The sequence below is a fragment of the Polyodon spathula genome, chromosome 21, assembly GCF_017654505.1.
Source record: "Polyodon spathula isolate WHYD16114869_AA chromosome 21, ASM1765450v1, whole genome shotgun sequence".
NCBI lineage: Eukaryota > Metazoa > Chordata > Actinopteri > Acipenseriformes > Polyodontidae > Polyodon > Polyodon spathula.
In genome coordinates, this window is record NC_054554.1 from 17,349,236 (window position 1) to 17,372,344 (window position 23,109).

Genomic DNA, 23,109 nt, shown 5'->3' on the forward strand with positions numbered 1-23,109 from the left:
TGTGTAATGTGAGTCATTTCCCCCCTGATAAGGCAACTGATTTTGCGACTACCAGTAGCTGCACAAAAAGCACATTCTTAATATAACCACACATTTCCCTTTCTCCCAACTCACAATAATATATCTGCATTTCTCTTTCTTGAGCCATGATGGTGTTTACACTCCTGGCAGCACTATTTCTGTTTCTTTTTCTGTACCATATTTGTCCTTGTATCAGAAGCCCCAATGAGGCTGCTGCCTGTGGCTTGTTGATACTGGCCCTCATCTTTGTTCTTGTTCTTGCAGGTGAATCGTGGCCAGTCTGTTCACACTGCTCAGTAGAGCGTGTTCTTGTTCTTGCAGGTGAATCATGGCCAGTCTGTTTGCTCTGTTTAGATGCGGTCTGTCAGCTTTCAAGCCGCAGGCATTGAGGGAATTCTCTACAGGTGAGACAATAATTTAAAAAAACAAACACTCAGTGGACTAACTTGTGAGCAGATATTGGCATGATTCTGGCTTTTATTAATGTTGTTGTTATTCATATTTTACTCCGATCACTAGGAATTCTGAATATCTCCCTCCCATTTAGTCCTGGGTCTCTGTTGTGTTTTGTGTGGACACACAATCCACTGTGTTAATCCTGGAAGACATCCTCAAATCTCAGCTCTAAGCCAGGCTGTTTGCCCCCATTGACCCAAATTTTAAAACCAAGCTGCCCTGTAGCCAGGTTTCAGGTGCAGGGCTACAGCAAGCAGGAGATCAGTGTTTCTATGAAGGGGATATTATTGCCAGCTGTCAATCAATTAAAATAAATATTTTCTAAAAATGTTAATGTTCATGCCAGCCATGCCAAGAAAAGATATCTTATTGCCAACTTTTCATTTTTTAAATAAAAAAAAGAGAGGTTTTTTTTTTTCTTTTTACTTTGGGGAGGTTTCTGATTGAGATCTCTGTATTTTCTTATCAGGATCATCACGTTTAATCCGGATGCACGCCATCCCTGAGCCCAAACAGATAGACAGATGGACAGAGAAGAGAAACATGTTCGGAATATACGACAACATTGGAATTCTAGGTGAGCAAAACCATATATTTTATCAATTAAAACTATGAGCTGATGGATTTGGTAATGTCTAATAGAAGTAAATCTATCCCCGTCTCTTATGGTATAAGACTGTATACAGGGATAGAAATCAAACTTCCATTGCATAGTAGTTGGATCCATTCCTGGTTTTACTGTGTTTAGTAAGACACATCTGAGCTTGTCACCTATACAATGGGAGTAAAACTGGAATGAGTGAAACTGCTAATCAATAGGTGTCTTATTTCCATCCCTGATATATCTGGCCTGGGGTCAATTATAATTATAAATACAATTAAATAATTATTTGCTGAAATTACAATTACAATGCTATTTTGTTAAATTACAATTAGTTAATTATGCTAAATGATAAATCAATGCACAATTAAACTGCTATCAGTTAATTCTATGGTATAATTACAATTGCATAGATGTGCTGAGGTTCAACTACAATCACCATTACATTGCCATTGCAATGAATTACAAATTACACAATTCCAGTTGGAAGTATATACATACACACACACACACACACACACACACAGATTGTACAATGCTTCTTGACTGACTCCCCCCTCCTGATGCTCAGGGGGTTTTCGTGCCCACCCGAAGGACCTGATTGTGGCCCCGGTCTGGCTGAAGGGCTGGCGTGGGAACGAGCTGGAGCGCTGCATCCGCAAGAAAAAGATGGTGGGAGACCGCATGTTCACAGAGGACCGGCACAACCTGAACAAGAGGATCAAGTTCCTGTACCGGAGATTCAACCACTACGGCAAGCATCGCTGAGCAGAGCAGCAGTACAGCAAGCCAGCGCCGCCCACTCTCTATTCTGTTACAAACACTCAAACGTAATAAATTCCACTCAAACTCAGTAGGTTTCTTTTGGTATTTCCAAATATAGACGCCATCAGTCGTGTTGATGGAGCAGGATGTGTGGAGGTTATAAGGTTATTTATTCAAAGTCTTCTCCATGCACACAGATGTTTTACACATGAAGTCTGGCTCACAATAATGGTGCAGTGTGTCATGTAAATACTGAAAGAAACTTCACAGAGTCAATGACTAACGTTTCCACTAGAAGTCTTTCTCAGTGTCTTCAGTGTAAATTCAATGACTAACGCTTCCCTCCCCATTGGAACCTGTTAGCAGCAGCTACATTAATAACTTCTCTGAGAGTGCAGATCACAATGTCTGTGACACAGGTTATATAGAAACAGATTAAATACATTGATGTCAGCCTTGTGTCTGTTTTTTATTTAGATTTAATGATTTATAAAGTGTTTATTAGCTACTGCTAATCAAGTTGAGATTATTCTTTCTCTTGCACTCTTTGTATGACAGACACAGCAAAGAGTGTGTGATAATGAACCACACTCTCAACCAGATTAGAGGGAGACACGAGACACTCAAACATACATAGCAGGGATCGTGCACCAGAAAGACCTTTATTTAAATTTGTTTTGTAGACAAGGTTAAGCTGTGAAACCATTTTGGCTCTTACACTGGACCAACAGGCTGTAGTAAATTATAGGGATTTAGAGCCAAGGTAGCAGACACAGGGCCACAGTTTCACAACAGCATTCAATGAGTGAATGGTTTTGGAGTGAGGTGGGAAAGGCTCTATTACAATCAATATATCTGATTCTTGAAAAATGAGAGATGCAAGTTAAATACTAATAAACAGAATTATACTTTTTTTTGTTTTTTTTGTACAGTATTTTTTACCCTTCTAATTCCAAATCCAGGTGTTTGCTGAATGCCTTGGTTTCACTGCCTTTGTTTCATTGGCTAACGTCGCTTGGTTTTTATACAACAGGTTCCACATGTTTCATCACGGACGTAAACAAAGAGCTTAAATACCTCCTGGCTATGTGAGGACACACTTCCTTTGTAGCTAGTTTGGCTCCATCGAGTATGATACAGAACCAGACCAGATAGCCGCCCACAGCCACTTGGGCACGCCGTGGAAAAACACAGTTTAGTTGCTGTGGGCAGCTGTATCTGGGAGTGCCAGGCAGTGGAAACGGCATCATTAGTGTTCACATGCTGGTAAGTGGATAATGCATATCCATGTATAATGAAATGCTGTAACACATGCAGTCTTAAACACAGATACCTGCTGCAGTGATTCATAAAAACAATGCTGGAGAGCTGCTCATGATGCTTTCATGATTTGGTTACAAACATTCCCAACTTGCTAAACTTGAAACTAATAGAAAACCTGCAATAAATTCAATGATAAACATTTCAACTACAAGTCTTTTTCAGTGTCTTCAATGCAGCCTTCTAGTTCCACTTCAGATACCTGTTAGCAATGATAAGGGTTTGAATTCGAGTTGCTGTCGTCATCTGTATGTCAAATCTGTGCAACTGCTTCGAGGGAGAAGATATGCCGGTCTTTGTATCTGTAACGCTTTTTTTCCCCCACAGTAACGAAAAGACAGATAATTTTACATCTATATGTATGTGTCGTTTGACTAACTCTATAGAGAACTGGGAAGCTAAGCAGATAGACTGGGATGAGCTGATCAATGTCGTTGCTTCAGAGAAGGCTAGAGAGGTCCCTTTTTAAAGTACTCAGTGTTGATTCTTATGGTCTTACTTTGGGGGTGAGGGGGTTGCTGCAGGAAAGACTCCTCCCACTGGGGTCTGTACTCCATTCACAACCGCAAGCAGGCTTCTTAACCGCTGTGCAAAAGAGCCGGGCTCCTGTGCATTCAGCATTTTAATCTTGTCTCATCTCACCGACCGGGGATGGAATTTGTAACATCAGTGCATCGCACGGCACCACCTGCTACACCTGACTCCGACACAGACGCATGACATCACGCCCTACTCTCATCCAGGGCAAAACTAGAACCCCCCCCCCCCAGACCTTGGTCATCCTGTAAAGGGAACTGGTGATAGTTTTGCCAGTGCTGGTAAGAGGTAAGACAGTGGGTTTTAAAGAAGCTTTGGTTAGCACTTTGTTTAAGGGCGTCAATGATAATGTTGTCAGAGATAATGAGAGGTAGTAGAATGTAGTTTAAAAAGCCATGGTTAGCATTCCTTTTAAAGGGGTGGTGATCATATTAATAAAGCTAATAAGAGGACAGAGAATGGATTTTAAAGATGCTTAGCACTCCTTTAAAGGGAGGGGGGCAGTGATAATAAGAGAATGGATTTTAAAGATGCTTGGCACTCCTTTAAAGGGAGGGGGGCAGTGATAATAAGAGAATGGATTTTAAAGATGCTTGGCACTCCTTTGAAGGGAGGGGGCAGTGATAATAAGAGAATGGATTTTAAAGATGCTTGGCACTCCTTTGAAGGGAGGGGGCAGTGATAATAAGAGAATGGATTTTAAAGCCAAACTACATGATTGCGGGGCTCTAACTGTATGTCTGCAGTTTTAAATTAAAGATTTAATTGGAACACTATGCCTTTAAGGAGTCGCAAAACAAACCCATCGGCCAACAAAACAAGATGCTTTCTGTCTGCCGCAGCAGAATAATTTTAACGGACGCATTCCCTTTAATATGCAGTTTCCCAAATGCAGACCCATCTGACCTCGAGATGGTCAATAATCCCTCTCGGGCCTAGTTAACAAACAAAGCGTATTTAAAAGATTTCAAAACAACACAACTGATGGTGTGCTGTTTATTAGAACCTGATATACTGAAATGATCTAGAATATCGAAACCCATCTTAATGTCCATCTATTAGTGTACCTTATCAAAAGGTCTCTTTTACATGTGATATATATATATATATATACATATGTTTTTATTTATTATTTTTATATAGCACCTTTCATAGTGGACCACCATCACAAAGCACTTTACAGAGGTAGGCTGTGAACTGTGCATTATATGCAGAGTCACTTACAGTAGGACACTGATTTAACATCTCATCTGCAGCGCAAGGAGGTTAAATGACTTGCACACAGCGGTTACAAGCCCTGGACTTTAACCACTGGACCACACTGCCTCATTCATATATATATATATATATATATATATATATATTTTTTTTTTTTTTTTAAAGTAAAAGTAACTTTAAATTGCCAAATGTTTGTTTTTCTATTTACTGGAAATGGCCTACATCTAAAGCACAAGCTGTGGTGGTAGTTGTCGGGAATTTATTCGAATAAATTAAAATTAAGCTGAAAAGGCACGCCCTTCATTGAAGAGACATAGAGAGAGAGAGAAGAAGGATGGCTAGGGGTGACAGACCAGCCGCAGTGACGTCACCACCTGCCTGGAATAAAGGTTCTGCAGTAAAAATGATCTGCACCGGCGCATGCTCCAGCAAAACCCCAAAATACTGCATTACACAGGACGGGATATAATCCAGTACTGCGGCGGCTTTTCTACCATTTTCTACCATTTATTCTTTTCTAGAGACCGCTTTTTGTCTTTTTTTTTATCTTGTCGGCTGCTTAGGTTAGCATCGAATATATTTTATTTCATCTTTCTGTGGTGTTTTCTTTTTCTTATCAGCTTTGGAGTGCGTTTTTACGTTCTGTCGCTTTACCTGCAAAATAAAACCACAATAATTTATTCCTGAAGCATACAACTCTGTTACACTGTAAAATCGACCAAGCTTTAAAAAAATGTAAGTATGCAGCTAAATAATATATTTTTCATTATTTCCTCTGCATGGTCAATCATGTTATCAATACTCCAAAATGTTGTTTTATAAATACTGTAGCAGCCTTTCTAAATGATAGAGTGTATCACAACAATACAGGTTACCGAACTGGATCATTAGATACAAGGTGCGCAATATTGCGATAAGCATGTATCTTTATATAATACAGCTGCTGGTAGACTAATAAACGCCGAGGTCCGCGTTGCTGTTTAAGAATTGTATAGACGCTGCCTGTCTGCCTGTCTATCCCTCTCTAACTGTACGAAGTACTTATGACACGACAGGCGTTTTGAAACGCATTTTCATGAAAGTAAGCCACATCTTACTGTGTCTGTGTGCGGGCGGGCGAGCGGGGATTATGTACTGACAAGACATTATAAAATGTGTTCTCGAGTTAGAGGGAAACAGTACCGGGATCCCAAGTCACCTCGGTGTATTATGTTAATGTTGTCTCCGGTAAAACACATGCATTAATAATTTAATAATACAACAAAAGTGAAATTAAGAGACGCGCGGTGCAGAATGCCAGGGTGAACCTGGTGATATCATGCTTACCCTACCGTACCGCTAAACGACAGTCTTGTTGATAATATGCGACGTTTATATATTATTATTATTATTATTATTATTATTATTATTATTATTATTATTATTATTATTATTATTATTATTATTATTATTTGGAGAGAGAGATACGTGAGAGGTGGACCAGAGGGAGACAGAGACAGGGACAGGGGGGTGGGGTGTGAAAGCGAGACTGCACCATGTTTTTCAAAAGCTAGACGTTTTTTGTTTGTTTGTTTGTTTGTTTGTTTTTTTGCCCTCCCCTGTATTTTGTGTCTCTTGAACGCTGATCCTACCAAGGTGACGGGTTGCGCATTAAAAAATGTGATGGAAAGAGAACCCGAGCAAAAGGAAGACGGGGAGCACTGGGCAGTCTCTGCTTCGTTTTGTGTTGTCGATGTCGTGCAGAACACTTTCAAACCCTGGGTTCTTTTGAATTAGATCGTTTGGTGGGTAATCGCCGTCAATACTCATCGGTGATAATTCAAACGCGGATCGGTGAGGACCTTTCACATGAAAGGGCCCCCAGGATTCGTAAAGCAACCAGGGCACATACATAAGAACATAAGAAAGTTTATAAACGAGAGGAAGCCATTCGGCCCATCTTGCTCGTTTGGTTGTTAGTAGCTTATTGATCCCAGAATCTCATCAAGCAGCTTCTTGAAGGATTGTGGGTGTCAGCTTCAACAACATTACTGGGGAGTTGATGCCCGACCCTCACAATTCTCTGTGTAAAAAAGTGCCTCCTATTTTCTGTTCTGAATGCCCCTTTGTCTAATCTCCATTTGTGACCCCTGGTCCTTGTTTCTTTTTTCAGGTCAAAAAAGTCCCTTGTGTCGACATTGTCAATACCTTTTAGTATTTTGAATGCTTGAATTAGGTCGCCGCGTAGTCTTCTTTGTTCAAGACTGAACAGATTCAATTTTTTTAGCCTGTCTGCATAAGACATGCCTTTTAAGCCCGGAATAATTCTGGTCGCTCTTCTTTGCACTTTCCACGCATTTAAAAGATAGATAGATAGATAGATAGATAGATAGATAGATAGATAGATAGATAGATAGACAGACATGCGGTCAGGGTAGATACCGTTGCATAGCTGCCCCCAGTGTTTTTTCATATCGCGTTGCGTACGACTCAGACCTTGCTACTTAAGTACCACGGTGCGCACGGTGCTTATTGACTCGTAGTACCACAACAGGCAAGTGCGCCGATGCTGCACGGCACTCGGTGCATGTGGTGCGCGCTTTACCTGACCTACCCGTGGGAGAAGAGGACAAGGGGGTCGACCGGGCGCTCTCTATCACTGCCTAGTGGGGGGAATTCGCTTTTCCAGCGGAGATGGCGGTTGAGGGGGAACCTGCGTTCCCAACGGACGTGGTCCTTAGTTCCGAGGTGACCGCGGTTACTAACGCGCCACAGCTGTCAGGGTCGATGCCTGCGCTCATGGGGTACATGGCAGCCTACCTGCAGGTCCCCTGGACAACAGAGGTAGAGCCACGTTGCGCCGTCTTTCGTCCTCATGACATGGCTCCTCGACCTCAACCCTTCCCCGCCTCCCCTGATTTTATGGAGGAGTTGTGCTCCTCTTGGGACCACCCAGCCACAGCGCCCACCCAGTTGAGACAGGGTTCTCAACTGGCCTTGCTGAAGGGGGTGGAGAAACTGGGCCTGGCGGGGTTTTCCCCTGTAGACTCCACCACACATCCGGAGGGCTTATGTAGCGGCGGCCCAGAGCAACCGCTTGGCCAACACATCCAGTATGCTGATTGCATATATGGATGGTATCTTGCATGATGCCCCGCTTGGCGGGATTATTGGTCACATGCAGACAGCTGTGGCTGTCGCAGGCGTGGGTGCCGGATGCCAATAAGGCTGCACTTTTGGATGCGCTTATATCGCCAGGCCAGCAGTGGAGGAGATCCTGCAGCTGTCTTTTTGAGAGCGTAAGGCATCTCGGCAATTCGTCGCATTGCTCCCTCCCCCCGCTCCAGTGCAGGGTAGGTCGAGCCACTGGCACTTGCCTCTGACGCAGACAGTCAACAGGACGGTGCCAGTTCAGACAGCCCCCTGGGTGACCTTAAGCATCACCAACAAGTCTCATCTCAGACGAGAGGCAGGACTTTCCCGCAACGTGGAGGGCGCGGCCGTGGCCAGCCCACGCAGAAGCACCCAAGAAGGCGGTTCCAAGGCACTCGCCCTAGGCAACCGCATCAACCTCAGCCGCCCCTGCAGGGCCCCTGAGGGATTGAGGCCTCAGACCCAGTTTATGGCACATTAACTCCACTACTGGCACGCTTGCACCTCCGACTTGTCCGAACCTGCTGTCCCTTCGGACGACGCATGTTCTGGGCGTGGAAAATCGGGTGGCGGACCTCCTCTCAAGGGAGGGCCCACATCCGTCAGAGTGGCGGCTCCACTGTCAGATGGTGGAGCGCATTTGTGAACAGTTCGTGAAGGCGCAGGTCGATTTCTTCGCCTCGGCAGAGACGACACATTGCCCCCTATGGTACTCCCCTCCACCACTTTGGTGGTCCACTCGGCGTTGACGCCCTAGCCCATGTTTGGCCCAGAGTGCTCCGTTATGCATTTCCACCTCTGCCATTACTCCCGGCCTTTCTCAAAAAGGTCTGGTTAGCGTCAGTTCTCCTAGTAGCCCCCAAGTGGCCCAGGAGAATCTGGTTCTCAACCCTGTTCCAGCTATTGAATGGCCCCCCCTGGGAGATTCCGCTTCACCTGGATCTCCTTAGACAGACGAGAGGCACGATTTGGCACCCGGAGCCGGGGCAGGCTCCAGCTATGGGTCTGGCCCCTGAAAGGGACCGCTGGTCAGCCTTGGGGCTGTCAGACACAGTTGTGGGTACTCTGCAGAATGTTAGGGCGCATTCTACTAGGTGTACGCCTATAGGTGGAAATATTTTCAGGATTGGTCATGATCCAATCACTTGTCCCATGCCTGTCATCTTTCACTTTCTGTAAGATCTGCTTGAGGCTGGTAGACACACATCAACTTTGTGAAGCGGTGATAAAAAAAAAAAAAAAGAAAGACCACCCACCACCTTGCACCACCTTGCAGTACTGTATAACAACCCCCAAAAATTATATCATTCTTGAACTTTTACTGCTTGAAACCCAGAGTGAATGACCATGTCCATCTTCAGAAATTTTTATCAGGATCTAACATTATAAGTTCCCACATCAGAACACCACTCAGAAATATTTGCCTTTTATTTACCTAAGGATACGTATGTAAAATATGATATTTATTTTGGGATAGAATGTGAAAGCCTTTTTCTACAAAGAAACTGTTATTATATATCCAGCACTGAACTTAACAAGACTGGACTGTGGTACTGTATCTGTATACATTGTATAGGAGCTGATATTATTACAGAAAAAAGGAATCACATTATTCTATATTGTATACACAATCAGTCGGCTAGTAACTGGTTTATTACTTGACGTGTATATCTGACAATGATACAGAATGTTGAGTAGCTGGATTAATGCAGGGTGTAAGGATGTGTTAGTATTTATTTTGGATCATTCAATAGACCCATAACCAACATCCTTGAAATTCTTAATTTTGTAATCAAACAGCTCAGGTGCTGAGGTGCTCCATGTTGATGGATAGTCGAGTTCATCAAGACATGACCTATCCCACACCATGGACCCGACTGGCTATACCCAGATTTGCCGCTGCTGGAAAATGTTTGCGAGCAAAATATTGGTCACCGAGCAGTATTTTGCCATTCTAAAATTCTGATGTGGTGACACTTTCCCGCAACGCCATTTTTTCGTCAATGTGTGTTCACTCTAATTGAAATAAAAGGTGAGCGATATGTGTGGCATTTTGCGCTCCCCGCTAGTGGTGCCACGCCGCTCATGTGTGTCCTAGGTTTTAAGGGGCATTCACACTGGACGTGGCGCGACAGTAGCAATTGTTTTCAATGAAGGCGATCACGCGTAGTGGCAGAGGGAAGCACCACAGAGTGGTGCGCAGGAGATAAAATATTTTAAACTTTCACTGCGCCTTGTCGTGACATAAATTACCAGCAGCCAATCAGGGGAAAGTAGGAGGCTCCTTTGCGAGGAAGAAATAAAAATAAAATAGAGGAAAAGCTTGTGGTTCTGATTTCAGGTTTTCCTGAGTTATATAATATAACATTAAGTAGGTTTGAAATCTGCCTTCATTAAAGTGGCCCACAACGATCTTACATTTCTTTCTGCGGTAGCACGGCGATCGCAATTAGCATTTTTTTGTTTGCTGTTCATTGCTTCAGGTATATTTGAGATGCACAATACCACTGATTGTTGCTGCGTTTACAGCCCCGCCCCCCGTCCCCCCCCTCCCCGAAAAAAGAAAAAAGTTTTATATGATGGGATGGCAGTAGTTGCATTTTTTGTATAATGCTCAGTAATATCAATGTACTCCACTGGTGTTTTCTGCTGTTGTGCAGCTTTGACTGTTGTTGATGCTGCTTTCTTTGCTCGGTTTTTGGTTCGGGTTTTAGAGAGGGAGAGGGAGAGGGAGAGGGATGGGGGGGGGGGGGTGTAGATCTGCCAGTATAAAAGCACCACAGTAAAAAAAAAAATGGGCATCTTTCCATATAAATGTAGAATTTATTAAGAGACTTAGAAAGGGAGTTCATTGGACAGATTCAATTCTATTAGTTTACATCAGTGAGGAGACAGACAGTAGTCTTGAACAATGTTATTGTTACTGTATATTTTGGGGTGCATTGTCTCTTCAGCAGGCAGGTTGTGATAGACACTAAGCGCTGCCCTGCTCTGTATCATTGGAAATGTATTATGTGTATAATAATCCTTTTTAGATGAGTCACCAGTATAATTAAATCTCAGTTTTTAACCTGCAGACTTTTGGTAAAATTAATTACAACAGCAAAACCTGATTGAATTGTTTGTGAGTCACTATATGGGATGTGATTATTTCCCCTCTGTGATGCTGTTTGTTGCCCTGTCTGATGGTATTCTATCTCCCAGGTCTGCTCCTGCGCCTGCAGCTGCCCCTGGATCCCCTGGGGCCCCTGGGGCCCCTGAGCCCCCCCCAAACACATCCAGCAACAGGAGGCTACAGCAGACACAGGCGCAGGTGGAGGAGGTAAGAGAGCTCACACTCACACTGAAAACACTGACACGCACCAGGAGACACACTGCTGCCTCAGCATTTTGGGTACCATTGAGTTCTGTTGCTCCTCCAATATTAACTAGATAAGATCTCTAGAAATCCAGATGCATTATTATTACAAAATCTGAGTTCAGTTCTATATTGCTTTGCTCTTACATTGTGTTAGAATCAGGGTTTGCTTCACTAATGACAGAAAACTGATATATTTTATAGAAACTTCAGCTCATATAAGGATCCTTGTGAAATAAAAGATAAAACTTCACTTGTACAAAACTGTCTGAATCCTGCCTAATCCTGTGTGCCTCTCTGTCCCCCTGTTTGTCTCACTGTCCCCTTGTGTGTCTCTCTGTCCCCGTCTGTCTCTTTGTCCTCTTTGTGTCTCTCTGTTCCCAGGTAGTGGACATCATGCGGGTGAATGTGGACAAGGTCTTGGAGCGGGACCAGAAACTGTCCGAGCTGGACGACCGTGCGGACGCGCTTCAGGCCGGAGCCTCGCAGTTTGAGAGCAGTGCCGCCAAACTCAAGAACAAGTACTGGTGGAAAAACTGCAAGGTAACCTGAGGCTGCTAATCCAGTATCATGCGTACACAACACTGACACACAAAGCAAGGTAACCTGGGGCTGCTAATCCAGTATCATGCGTACACAACACTGACACACAAAGCAAGGTAACCTGGGGCTGCTAATCCAGTATCATGCGTACACAACACTGACACACAAAGCAAGGTAACCTGGGGCTGCTAATCCAGCACTGACACACACAGCTGTACTGACACATACAGCACTGACACACAGAGCCCTACTGACACATACAGGGCTGACACACACAGCACTGACACACACAGCCCACCTGACACACACAACGCTGAGACACAGAGCCTTACTGACACACACAGCCCTACTGACACACACAGCACTGACACACACAGCCCTACTGACACACACAGAGCCTTACTGATACACACAGCCCTACTAACGCACACAGCAGTGACACACACAGCAGTGATACACACAGAACTGACACACACACAGCACTGACACACACAGCCCTACTGACACACACAACCCTACTAATACACACAGCACTGACACACTCAGCCCTAATACACACAGCCCTCCTGACACACACAGCACCGAAACACACAACCCTACTGATACACGCAGCAAAGACACACACAGCCCTCCTGACACATACAGCCCTGACAGACGTAGTACTGACACACAGCACTGACACATACGGCAAGATAACCTGGGGCTTCTAATCCAACATCGTACATACACAGCACTGACACACACAGCCCCTATTGACACACACAGCGCTGACACACACAGCACTGACACACACAGCCCCTATTGACACACACAACGCTGAGACACAGAGCCTTACTGACACACACAGCCCTACTGACACACACAGCCCTATTGACACACACAGTGCTGACACACAGAGCCTTGCTAACACACACAGCCCTACTGACACACACAGCGCTGACACACACAGCACTGACACACACAGCCCCTATTGACACACACAACGCTGAGACATAGAGCCTTACTAACACACAAAGCCCTTCTGACACACACACAGCGCTGACACACAGAGCCTTGCTATCACACACAGCCCTACTGACACACACAGCCCTACTGACACAAAGAACCCTACTAATACACACAGCACTGACACACACAGCCTACCTGACACACACAGAACTGGCACACACAACCCTCCTGACACACACAGCCCTGACAGACCTAGCCCTGACACACAGCACTGACACACACAGCCCTCCTGATACACACAGCACTGATACACACAACACTGACACACACAGCCCTACTCATACACACAGCACTGACACTCGTAGCCCCTATTGACACACACAACGCTGAGACACAGAGCCTTACTGACACACACAGCCCTACTGACACAAACAGCCCTACTGACACACACAGTGCTGACACACAGAGCCTTGCTAACACACAACACTGACAAACACACAGCCCTACTGACACTCATAGCCCTACAGACACACACAGCCCTACTAATACACACAACACTGACACACAGAGCCCTACTCATACACACAGCACTGACACACACAGCCCTCCTGTCACACACAGCACTGACACACAGTCCTACTGATGCACACAGCACTAACAAACACAGCCCTACTGACACACACAACCCTCCTGACACACACAGCACTGACACACACAACCCTCCTGACACACACAGCACTGACACACACAACCCTACTGACACACACAACCCTCCTGACACACACAGCACTGACACACACAACCCTCCTGATACACACAGCACTGACACACACAGCCCTACTGACACACACAACCCTACTAATACACACAGCACTGACAGACACAGCCTACCTGACACACACAGCCCTGACAGACCTAGTCTTGACACACAGCACTGACACACAAAGCCCTCCTGACACACATAGCACCGACAAACACAGCCCTACTGATACACACACCGCTGACACACACAGCCCTCCTGACACACACAGCACTGACATACACAGCCCTACTGATACACACACCACTGAAACACAAAGCCCTCCTGACACACACAGCACTGACACACACAGCCCCTGCTGATACACACACCACTGACACACAAATCCCTCCTGACACACACAGCCCTGACAGACCTAGCCCTGACACACAGCACTGACACACACAGCCCTCCTGATACACACAGCACTGACACTCATACCCCTACAGACACACACAGCCCTACTAATACACACAACACTGACACACACAGCCCTACTCATACGCACTGCACTGACACACACAGTACTGACACACACAATACTGACACACACAGCCCTCCTGACACACACAGTACTGACACACACAGCCCTACTGACACACACACCACTGACACACACAGCCCTACTGGCACACACAACCCTACTAATACACACAGCCCTACTGACACACACAACACTGACAGACACAGCACTGACACACTCAGCCCTTACTGACACACACAGCACCGACACACACAGTACTGACACACACAGGGCTGAATCAGTGCTGACAGACACTGGCAGTAGTTCCATTGCTTCCTCCTTGAAATCAATACCCAATGTAGCTTCTTAAACATAACTGGAACCAACAAGAGATCCACTGACCTACATGCTGGAGTCCTGTTGCCCTCCCCAGACTCCCCCCATTGCAGCTGTCTATAACTGAGCTACCTCAGTGTAATTGTGACCTTTTGCCATTGTAGTGTCACTGTCTGGCTATCTGTGTGTCTGCAGCTATTGAAGATCATTTGGGAAGGGTATATTTAGCACACTGTGGTCCCATTCTACCAATGGCAGCCTCCTCCCATTTTAGCTGCCCTATCCTTGTGCTACTGTTGCCTTCAGTAGCTATAGCAGGAGAATTAGTCCCCTGACTCATCAGGCCTTACATGTGATTCAGAGTGCAATGATAAGTGTTTCTAATATTTTGTCCAGCCCATTGTAACCAGGGATGCATCGAATCCAGGATTCGGTTTTGGATTCGGCCCGAATACCTACTTTTTGAGCAGTGTTCATATTACTCTGAATTCAAATCCTAGATCTGCCCAGACGCACATCCATTTTAATATATCCCTCCAATGTGTGCAGCTCTTTAAATAAAAGACACAATTCCGGTATTGAACATAACTTAGTATTTAATAACAAGAACACGTTTGATGAATTCTGTCAATGCTCTCAACTCCCTGTTACTGGTGGTGCACACTAAAAACACGCCATGCATCTGCTGAATGCAAACACACCTCCATATGCAACAGCACAATCACATCACACTTTGCATGGAGTAAAATTATGCAGTAAACCTGTAATATATGGTAATGGCAAACTGTTGTAGACTTTTGTGCTTTGTTGCTTTGTCTGAGATGTGTTCTAGAGATCATACTGAGAGAAAAATAAATAAATTGGTGCACAGAAATATATTTTTTGTAACTTTACAAAAATATATATTTTTGTGCCCCAATTTATTTAAAAATTTTACTTTACTGTAATGTGTAAATACAAGTTGAACAATTTGGGAGCTGCTGTGTTTGATTAAAATCATTTTTAAACTATTTCGTAGCCTATTTGATATGTGGTACACACAGTGCATTTAAATCAACGTAGGTTTTATTTCTCAGGGAGATTCAAGTCACTCATCACTGTAATTTAAGGTTGTCAACAGGCTCCAGAATCTCTGGACACTTTACGGCAGGTCAAGTTTTTGTTTTTTTAACTCACCTCTCTAAACTGCAATGTATTCAGCATGTAAAGTGAGTGTGAATTGTTTGAGCAGTTTAGTAAATGTATTTAATTTTTTAATTGTGGTGGTGATTCTATCTGGAGAGCCTCTTAACAACGATTAATCGTATTGCTTGAATTTTTTTATACAATAAATAATATCTATCTAAATAGTGCAACACTATTATTATAGATAACTTTGCACTCACCTGCACTTTCATTTAACGTTGTGACAGCAGGTAAAGTTTCTATTTGTTTAATACTTCACACAGTCCTGCCCAGTCAGAGACTCAGAAAGCTAATCTTGCAGACTCGCAGACATGTGTGTGCTTTTGGTATCAACTAAATAAAACAATTCAATCGCTTTTGGTATCAACTAAATAAAACAATTCAATCAATTTTGTGACAGTTCACACAATTTACACTCACTTTACTGAATGCATTGCAGCTTAGAGAGGTGAGTTACAAAACCTGATTTTCCTTAGAGTCCCGAGATTCTGGAGTCTGCTGGCAACCCTACTCTCAGATCAGGTGACATCATTAATGAAAATAGTGGGTTATGGCAAAGATGCAGCTCTCCTTTCTTGTAAAGGTAAAGTAAATGGTTCTGTATTTTGACATTTCTGTTGTGGGGGAGGGGGCTAGCGGAAAATTGTGTAAGCTTCAAACTGAAATCTTATTCAGGGATATATTTCCATTCAGTAATAAAAATACTATGAACTAGAGTTGCAAGCAACTTTACAGCTTCCAAGCAGTTATTGTGAAATTTAAGCGCATTGATTGTTATTGATCAAACATTATCATCACAAATCATTTTAGACACAGCTGACTGTCAGTTTTGGCAAAAAAGCATTGGTTAGCAGCAAATTAAAATGTTATTTGGATGCAAACAATAAACAAAAACAGGAAGATCTTTTTGTGAACTGATACAGTATTTTGATAATGGTTTTAAAGGAACCTGTCAACGACACTGAATACACGTTTCAATTGCTGCGTTCTGTTACCCAGAGCTTGCTGCGCTGGTTGCTCTTGGCTGTTGCCTTTTTGACGTCACACACTTTTAGAGAAATGCCTTCTACAAACCTTGTAGAACAGTACCCATTTTCAACAAGTCAGTTTAATGTAAAATTATACATCACTTATCACAGATTTAGTACATTATGTTTGTTTAAATAATTGATTTATTGATTTAATATAGCGTTGACAAGGCTGTTCACGACTTCATTGTATAATGATAAAATGTTGTTCGCCTCCGGAAACAAGGTGGCAGCATTAGTTTTAGTGGTTGTTTGCATTTTAGCAGGCATTACCAGTTTTCATGGTTATAGGTGGCCCTCTTGTGGTGAACTTTAGAATGCAGTCTTTGTCCTGCTTTATGAATTAAATCTCAGTTTTTGTACACATCCTATGAATGCTGTCAATGTGCTATAAGAAACAAAACAAAAAATCTAAAAGTGTTTGCAATCAGTGGCAATAGGAGCTACTCTGTGGTTTTAATGGCAAGTTGTAAAAATGAAACAAATGGATGGTGACATTGAACTTTACGAACACAATGAAAACTGAACAGACAGCACGATTAGCAACAACACGTTGGCTACCAGATGTCAAATGCTATGATTTTCGCTAATACATTTTAAGAGGTTGTACTAAATACAGTAAGTTAGTATCTACTGACATCTACACAACGAACACGCACTGAAATATGCATTAAAAAAAATCAGTAGTTGATGGTTTAACATGTAGGCAAGTTAAAAATAAACAGTTGACAAACCAGGACCATTTTTAAGGTACATACACTGCATGTAAATTATTAAGAATATTTTTTCTTACTTGCTGTTTACTGCGCCGCTGGGATAGTGAACCGAAGCCTGAACAGAGTCTAACCACGCATGGCATTCACAGTAAAGCACGTGGAATATGCGGCAAACGTTTTGAAAGAAAAATAAATAAATAAATAAATAAAAATTGTGGTTAATAATATTGAGGGGGGAAAAAAATAAGATTGCCTTCCAGATTAGCCTCTAATCTAGTGTGATATAGCTACTATTTTTTTTTTTTTTTTTTTTTTTGCAATTTCAATTGCTAGAAATGTCAAGAGCACATTACTGTGTATACTGCATGATTATTGATTCGTACCGACATCTAGTGGTATTGTGTTAAACTGTATTACTGCTGCTGTTTGATAGAGCCAGGCTGACTGAGAAATATGTCTGGGTTTGGTCTGCAGAAAAGGTGGCAACCCTACTTACACTGTGTGTGTGTCAGTATGTGTACCGTTCTGTACATGCCTTCATGTCCACAAATTTATTTTAAGTAAATAACGATTACGGCAGAAAAGCTGCTCGGCTCCAATTATACAAAAATGTCCGCTTTTTTTTTTGGGGTGGGGGGGGGGGGGGGGGGGGGGGGGGGGGGGGGGGGGGGGGGGGGGGGGGGGGGGGGGGGGGGGGGGGGCTTCTCTGCATAATCGTGCGATCTTCACTGCTACAATTGTATTTCATAGAGCAAGCGATTGTGAAGAGTTCTGTCTGTACTTTTCATTACCTAAAATAATCAGTTAAATGAAAGATCCGCTTGCAAGCTTGCCCCCCATGCGTCCTTTAAGTGGGTTACACGCGCGGTTCGTATTCAATATTTGTGATTGTTGTTTTACCACAGTAGTTATAAAAATAATTGTATTCTGATTTTTAAACAAAGTGTATTCATATGACTTGTACAGGTCATGAATTTATACATTTCATTGTTTTGATTGTCTTCTGGTGTAAATGGTGCATTTTTTTTCAACTGGCTTCGGTTCAGCTAACAATAGCGTTTCTCACACACACTTTACAGTACATTTCTATACATCCCGAGATCGTTTTTTTTTTTTTTTTTCTTAACAATTTTATTACGATTTTTAAACAAACTGCTTTGGTGTGATTTGTACAGCTCACGTATTATACATGTTATTGTTTCTATTGTCTTCTGGTTTAAAAAGCACGGTGCAGTTTTTTGTTTTTTTTTTTGTATGGATGCTGTACAGCTGCAACAGGGCTTCAAAAATGTTTTCTTAGTTTATAGTATGTGTCTTTGTATACTGTACTGTGTGTATGTGTAAAATAATGTCAGCCTTTCCAGTGTAATTACCGTGTTTTAGGCTGCATGAGTTAGAGAAACTATTCTTTCTTGACACGGGCGAAAAATGGCTGCTTCAAGAAATATTTTTCCTAGACTGCTGTTTTCCATAGTAACAGCTGTCCCCAGTGTTAGGAATGTGTCATTGCAGGGTGAAAAATGGGCAAAACTGGCATGTTACCCATATTGATTGGCTCATGACTGCCATGTCTGTTCATGTAGGAACTTTTCCTGAATACTTCTTTTAGAGGACACTACAAAGATAACGTATACTCAAGATTCACGTCAGTCGGCCAAAGGGTTGTCGTTTAAGAGTTTTAAGCAAAATCCAACATGGCCGCCACACTAGGTGACTGATCCATTTTTCCTTAAGTAGAATCAACCATGGACATGAGCGCACTGTGTACAACATTTTTCACAGCTGTACTATTTACCGTTCATGAGAAGAAGACTTTTGAATATTGTTCCAAATTTTCAGTAAATCCAAAATGGCTGCCACTTCATGTGACCAAAGGCCGCCATATTGACCAAGGCACAATGTCCCATAGTCCTCTACTGCTGCCTAAAAGTTATAGGAAGTTTTATAGTCGGGTGTGTATGCAGATGAAGTCATCCAGCGTGGCCGCTATGATTTTCACAGTAGCAACCACCCTTGAACACGAGTAACAGATGACTTATGCAAATTTACCAAATATCACCGACTAATGCACTTAGGCATCTACCAGCATAACAAATTTTTGAGCAACTTTAAAAAAAAAAAAAAATAATAATAATAACTAGAACTGCCAGGCAGTTTTATGGCTCCCAAGCCCCAGGCAATTTTAAATTTCGGACGTAAACATACACCTGGCGGCCATCTTGTTTTATAAAACATTACCAGTAACTACCAAGATTGGCGTTTGTTGATCAAACGGTGTTCACATAGGTTGCATTTCATTAAAGTTTGTGGCAGCCATTTCGACATTAAAATTTATCGCTGAAACTTCTGTTTCGCAAACTTGATGCGGGTTTGGATGCAGATGACATATGCCAAGTGTCAATTCAATCGCTTCACCGGTTCTTCATCCAAGAAGATTTCAAAAGTTTTTATTGAAAAATGCGTCACGGCGCCAATTGCAAGGACGCAGCAGCAACATTTTTTCAGCATCTGACAGCAAATGTGCCCAGCTTGTTAGCTTGTCAGTCACACAGCTTCGAAGCAGCAGTTTTGGGCAGAAAAAAAAAAAAAAAAACCTTTAACAATAACAATAGGCTTCCCATCCTTTGGCTTAGAAGACTAATTATAAGGCTCAAAACAATTGACTGTGTGCGTCCCTTGTTAGTAGCTGCCAGTCTGTTTTTCATTCAACGGTTTCCTTCAGTTTTCCTTGACAGTTTTTGTAGATTAGGTATTCAGTTTGGTATTCGGCCGAATCTTCTGAGATGGAGTCAGTATTCGGCCGAATCTCAAAAACTTGGATCGATGCATCCCTAATTGTAACTTAAACTCTTTTTTTTTCTTTTTCATTTCAGATGATGATCATGATGGGAGTCATTGGTGCAATCATTGTAGGCATAATAATAAGTGAGTACTGCGTGGAAATCATTGAGAAGTCACATATACAACAGTGAGATTGAAACTCGGGGACTGTCTGAAACTTTGTTGTTGTCAGTGATGTATAATATATAAAACTATGGAGATTGAAACTCAAGGGACTGCCCCTGAATTGTGTGTGTGTGTCAGATATATATATATATATATATATATATATATATATATATATATATATATATATATATTATATATAATATATATATATATATATATATATCAAGCAGTCAAAAGTTACATTTATTTCAGCAAGTTATTTTGTAAAACTCCAAAAATGATATTTCAAAAGTATTCATACCCTGACAGGGGAAATGAAATGAATAGGTATTTGAGGCATGTTTAGCAATAATAACCTCTTTGAAATGATTAGGATATTTGTCACTGAGTTTTTGGCATGATTCTTTAGTGATTTTTGACCATTCTTGAACACATAATCGTACTAGTTCATTCAAATTCTGAGGACTTCTCTTCTGCACAGCCTTCTTCAACTCATACCAAAGATTCTCAATTGGATTTAGATCAGAACAGAACCTTGATTTTATTCTTTAACCATTCTGAAGTAGATTTTGATCTGTGCTTTGGACCGTTGCTGTGTTGGAACGCCCAGTTGCACTGAACAGAGGGTTTCAGATGATTGGTCAATCTCTAGTCCAGACCTAAACCCCACTGAGATGTTGTGGCAGGACCTGAAACAAGCGGTTTATGCTCGAAAACCCACAAATGTCACTGAGTTGAAGCAGTTCTGCATGAAGGAGTGGCCAAAATTCCTCCACGACTCTGTGAGAGACTGATCAATAACTACAGGAAGAGTTTGGTTGCAGTTATTGCTGCTAAAGATGGAGTAACCAGTTATTGAGTCTAAGGGGGCGATTATTTTTTCACACAGGGGCATTGGGTGTAGATAGAGAGATAGATAGATTGATTGATTGATTGATTGATTATAATTCTTGAATTCTTTTTCCACAGTTTATTTCTTCACTTGAAACTTCTGTGAGAGTGAGCGATAGAGAGTGGGACAGACAAACAGACAGGGAGACAAAATCTTTCTTCGTACCAGATGGAGCCTGCAAACGTTTTGTATCCAACTCAGAAAAAAAGCTCTGATGCAATTTTCCTTCTGTTGAAATGATCATCTCTTCCTTTTGTACTGTGTGTTAGATGTTCAGATCGCATGCATGATCTTAGACTTTGCTGTATGTTTCTAAACATGAATAAGTTCCCTGAGCTAGTACAGGGACAGATGAGTATGTGCTTAATGAACAGGGTGGGGGTATTAATTAGTTGCCACACCTGTTTTACTCCGCTACTCAGATTGTTTCCTTGCTTTCTTTATCACTAAATGTCTTGGTATACCTGACAGATGCAAAATATTTTAATGATCAATCAAGCAAGTAATGCCACCCCCCGTATGCTCTAATCCACCTGTCCCAGTTCATACTGGTTTGTAGATATTTTTGTTTTTTTCACACTGAGGTTCAAACTAGGTTTCTTATAGTCAAGAGGCACTGACCAAGCTGACCCTGCTGCTGCTGCTGCTGAGCTCATCTACCTGAGTACTGAGACCACAAACTTCAGTGCATAGAAATAGCTGTCCTGCATTGAAAGTGTTAGTGCAGTACGGTCTAGTGAGCTAAAAGCACTGCATTACACTGGGACTGCAGTTTAATATCACTGGGCTAGACTGCACTAGAATTACATTGGAATTGCAATTTGAGATCACTAGACTAGACTGCACTAGAATTATATTGTAACTGCAGTTTAAGATCACTAGACTGCATTAGGATTACATTGTAACTGTAGTTTAGTATCACTGGACTAGACTGTAATAGCAATAAATTGAAACTACAGTTTGAGATCACTAGACTAGACTGCACTAGCATGATTTTATTGACCCTCTGTTTTACCCCACTACTCACATCCCTTGCTCGGGATATTTGGAGTGTATGCAATCTGTACTCATAAATAGGAAAGGAAAAGTATGTGAACCATACAATGAACAATGTGGGCAGATTCAGACACTGTAGAGCTATTGGAATCCTGATGGTCAGGATGCAGTCCCTGTGGGTAATGCCAGCACTGGTCAGGGTTGTGTTCAGACTGGTCTAAACTGATCATGATGGTTCGGGAGGCTGTGGTGTCAATGAAATTGCTGCTGCTTTGAATACCAATTAGAAACTAGTATCCACATGCTCCATTCTCAACTCTTACTGGTCACCTGTTCTGGGCCTGTTTGATACCACATCAATACAGATCAGTTTGGTTGGAAATTGCACTGAAGCAGAAAAAAAAAAACAGAATTGGTTGATAGGCCCAACCATAGCTATGAAACCTCCAGCAGTGCTGGATTTTGAAACACTGAACGATACTCAATCAGTTCAGTGACAAACGCACCGACCTATAGTCTGTTTCAGTGCCTGGAAACTTAACCAATTCAAAGACAGACATTTCAACAGCTCAAATGTTTTCTAACACAAATTTGGAAATACTTTGTTGTCCGGTTTATTAAATTTCATATTGGAAAATACTTTTAATCGAAGCATTTGTCTTTGAATTTGTTAAGCTTCTGTTAATGTATAAATTGATCCACCCAAGCTAACAGATATCTCAGGCAATCTGGAGACCAACCCGATTGCGAGTGTTCCTGCCCAAGTCTCTCCAGTGCGCTATTTTTATTTTGCCTGCACGTCAGCCGTGCTCATCGGGAACAAACTCGTTACCTCGGCCACGCCCC

The 23,109-nt window shown here is 42.4% G+C and overlaps 2 protein-coding genes across 3 annotated transcripts in view; both read left to right on the plus strand.

Moving 5' to 3' along the window:
• The window catches only part of LOC121296633 (39S ribosomal protein L51, mitochondrial-like), a 15,018-nt gene extending 12,262 nt beyond the window's left edge, over positions 1-2,756 (plus strand). The window contains exons 2-4 of one of the 2 annotated variants that reach the window (XM_041222388.1): positions 286-425; positions 947-1,054; positions 1,650-2,756. In XM_041222388.1, coding sequence (XP_041078322.1) covers positions 350-425; positions 947-1,054; positions 1,650-1,846 — 381 coding nt within the window. In that variant the 5' untranslated portion in view covers positions 286-349 and the 3' untranslated portion in view covers positions 1,847-2,756. The remainder of the gene's footprint in view (positions 1-285; positions 426-946; positions 1,055-1,649) is intronic. The other variant, XM_041222387.1, reaches the window with a different exon arrangement.
• Positions 2,757-5,286: 2,530 nt separating this feature from the next.
• LOC121295968 (synaptobrevin-like) lies at positions 5,287-22,658 on the plus strand. Its single transcript, XM_041221072.1, has 5 exons — positions 5,287-5,653; positions 11,255-11,372; positions 11,793-11,951; positions 20,300-20,351; positions 21,345-22,658. Coding segments are annotated over exons 1-5 (348 nt in total). The 5' UTR covers positions 5,287-5,651; the 3' UTR covers positions 21,362-22,658.
• The last annotated feature ends 451 nt before the right edge of the window (positions 22,659-23,109 follow it).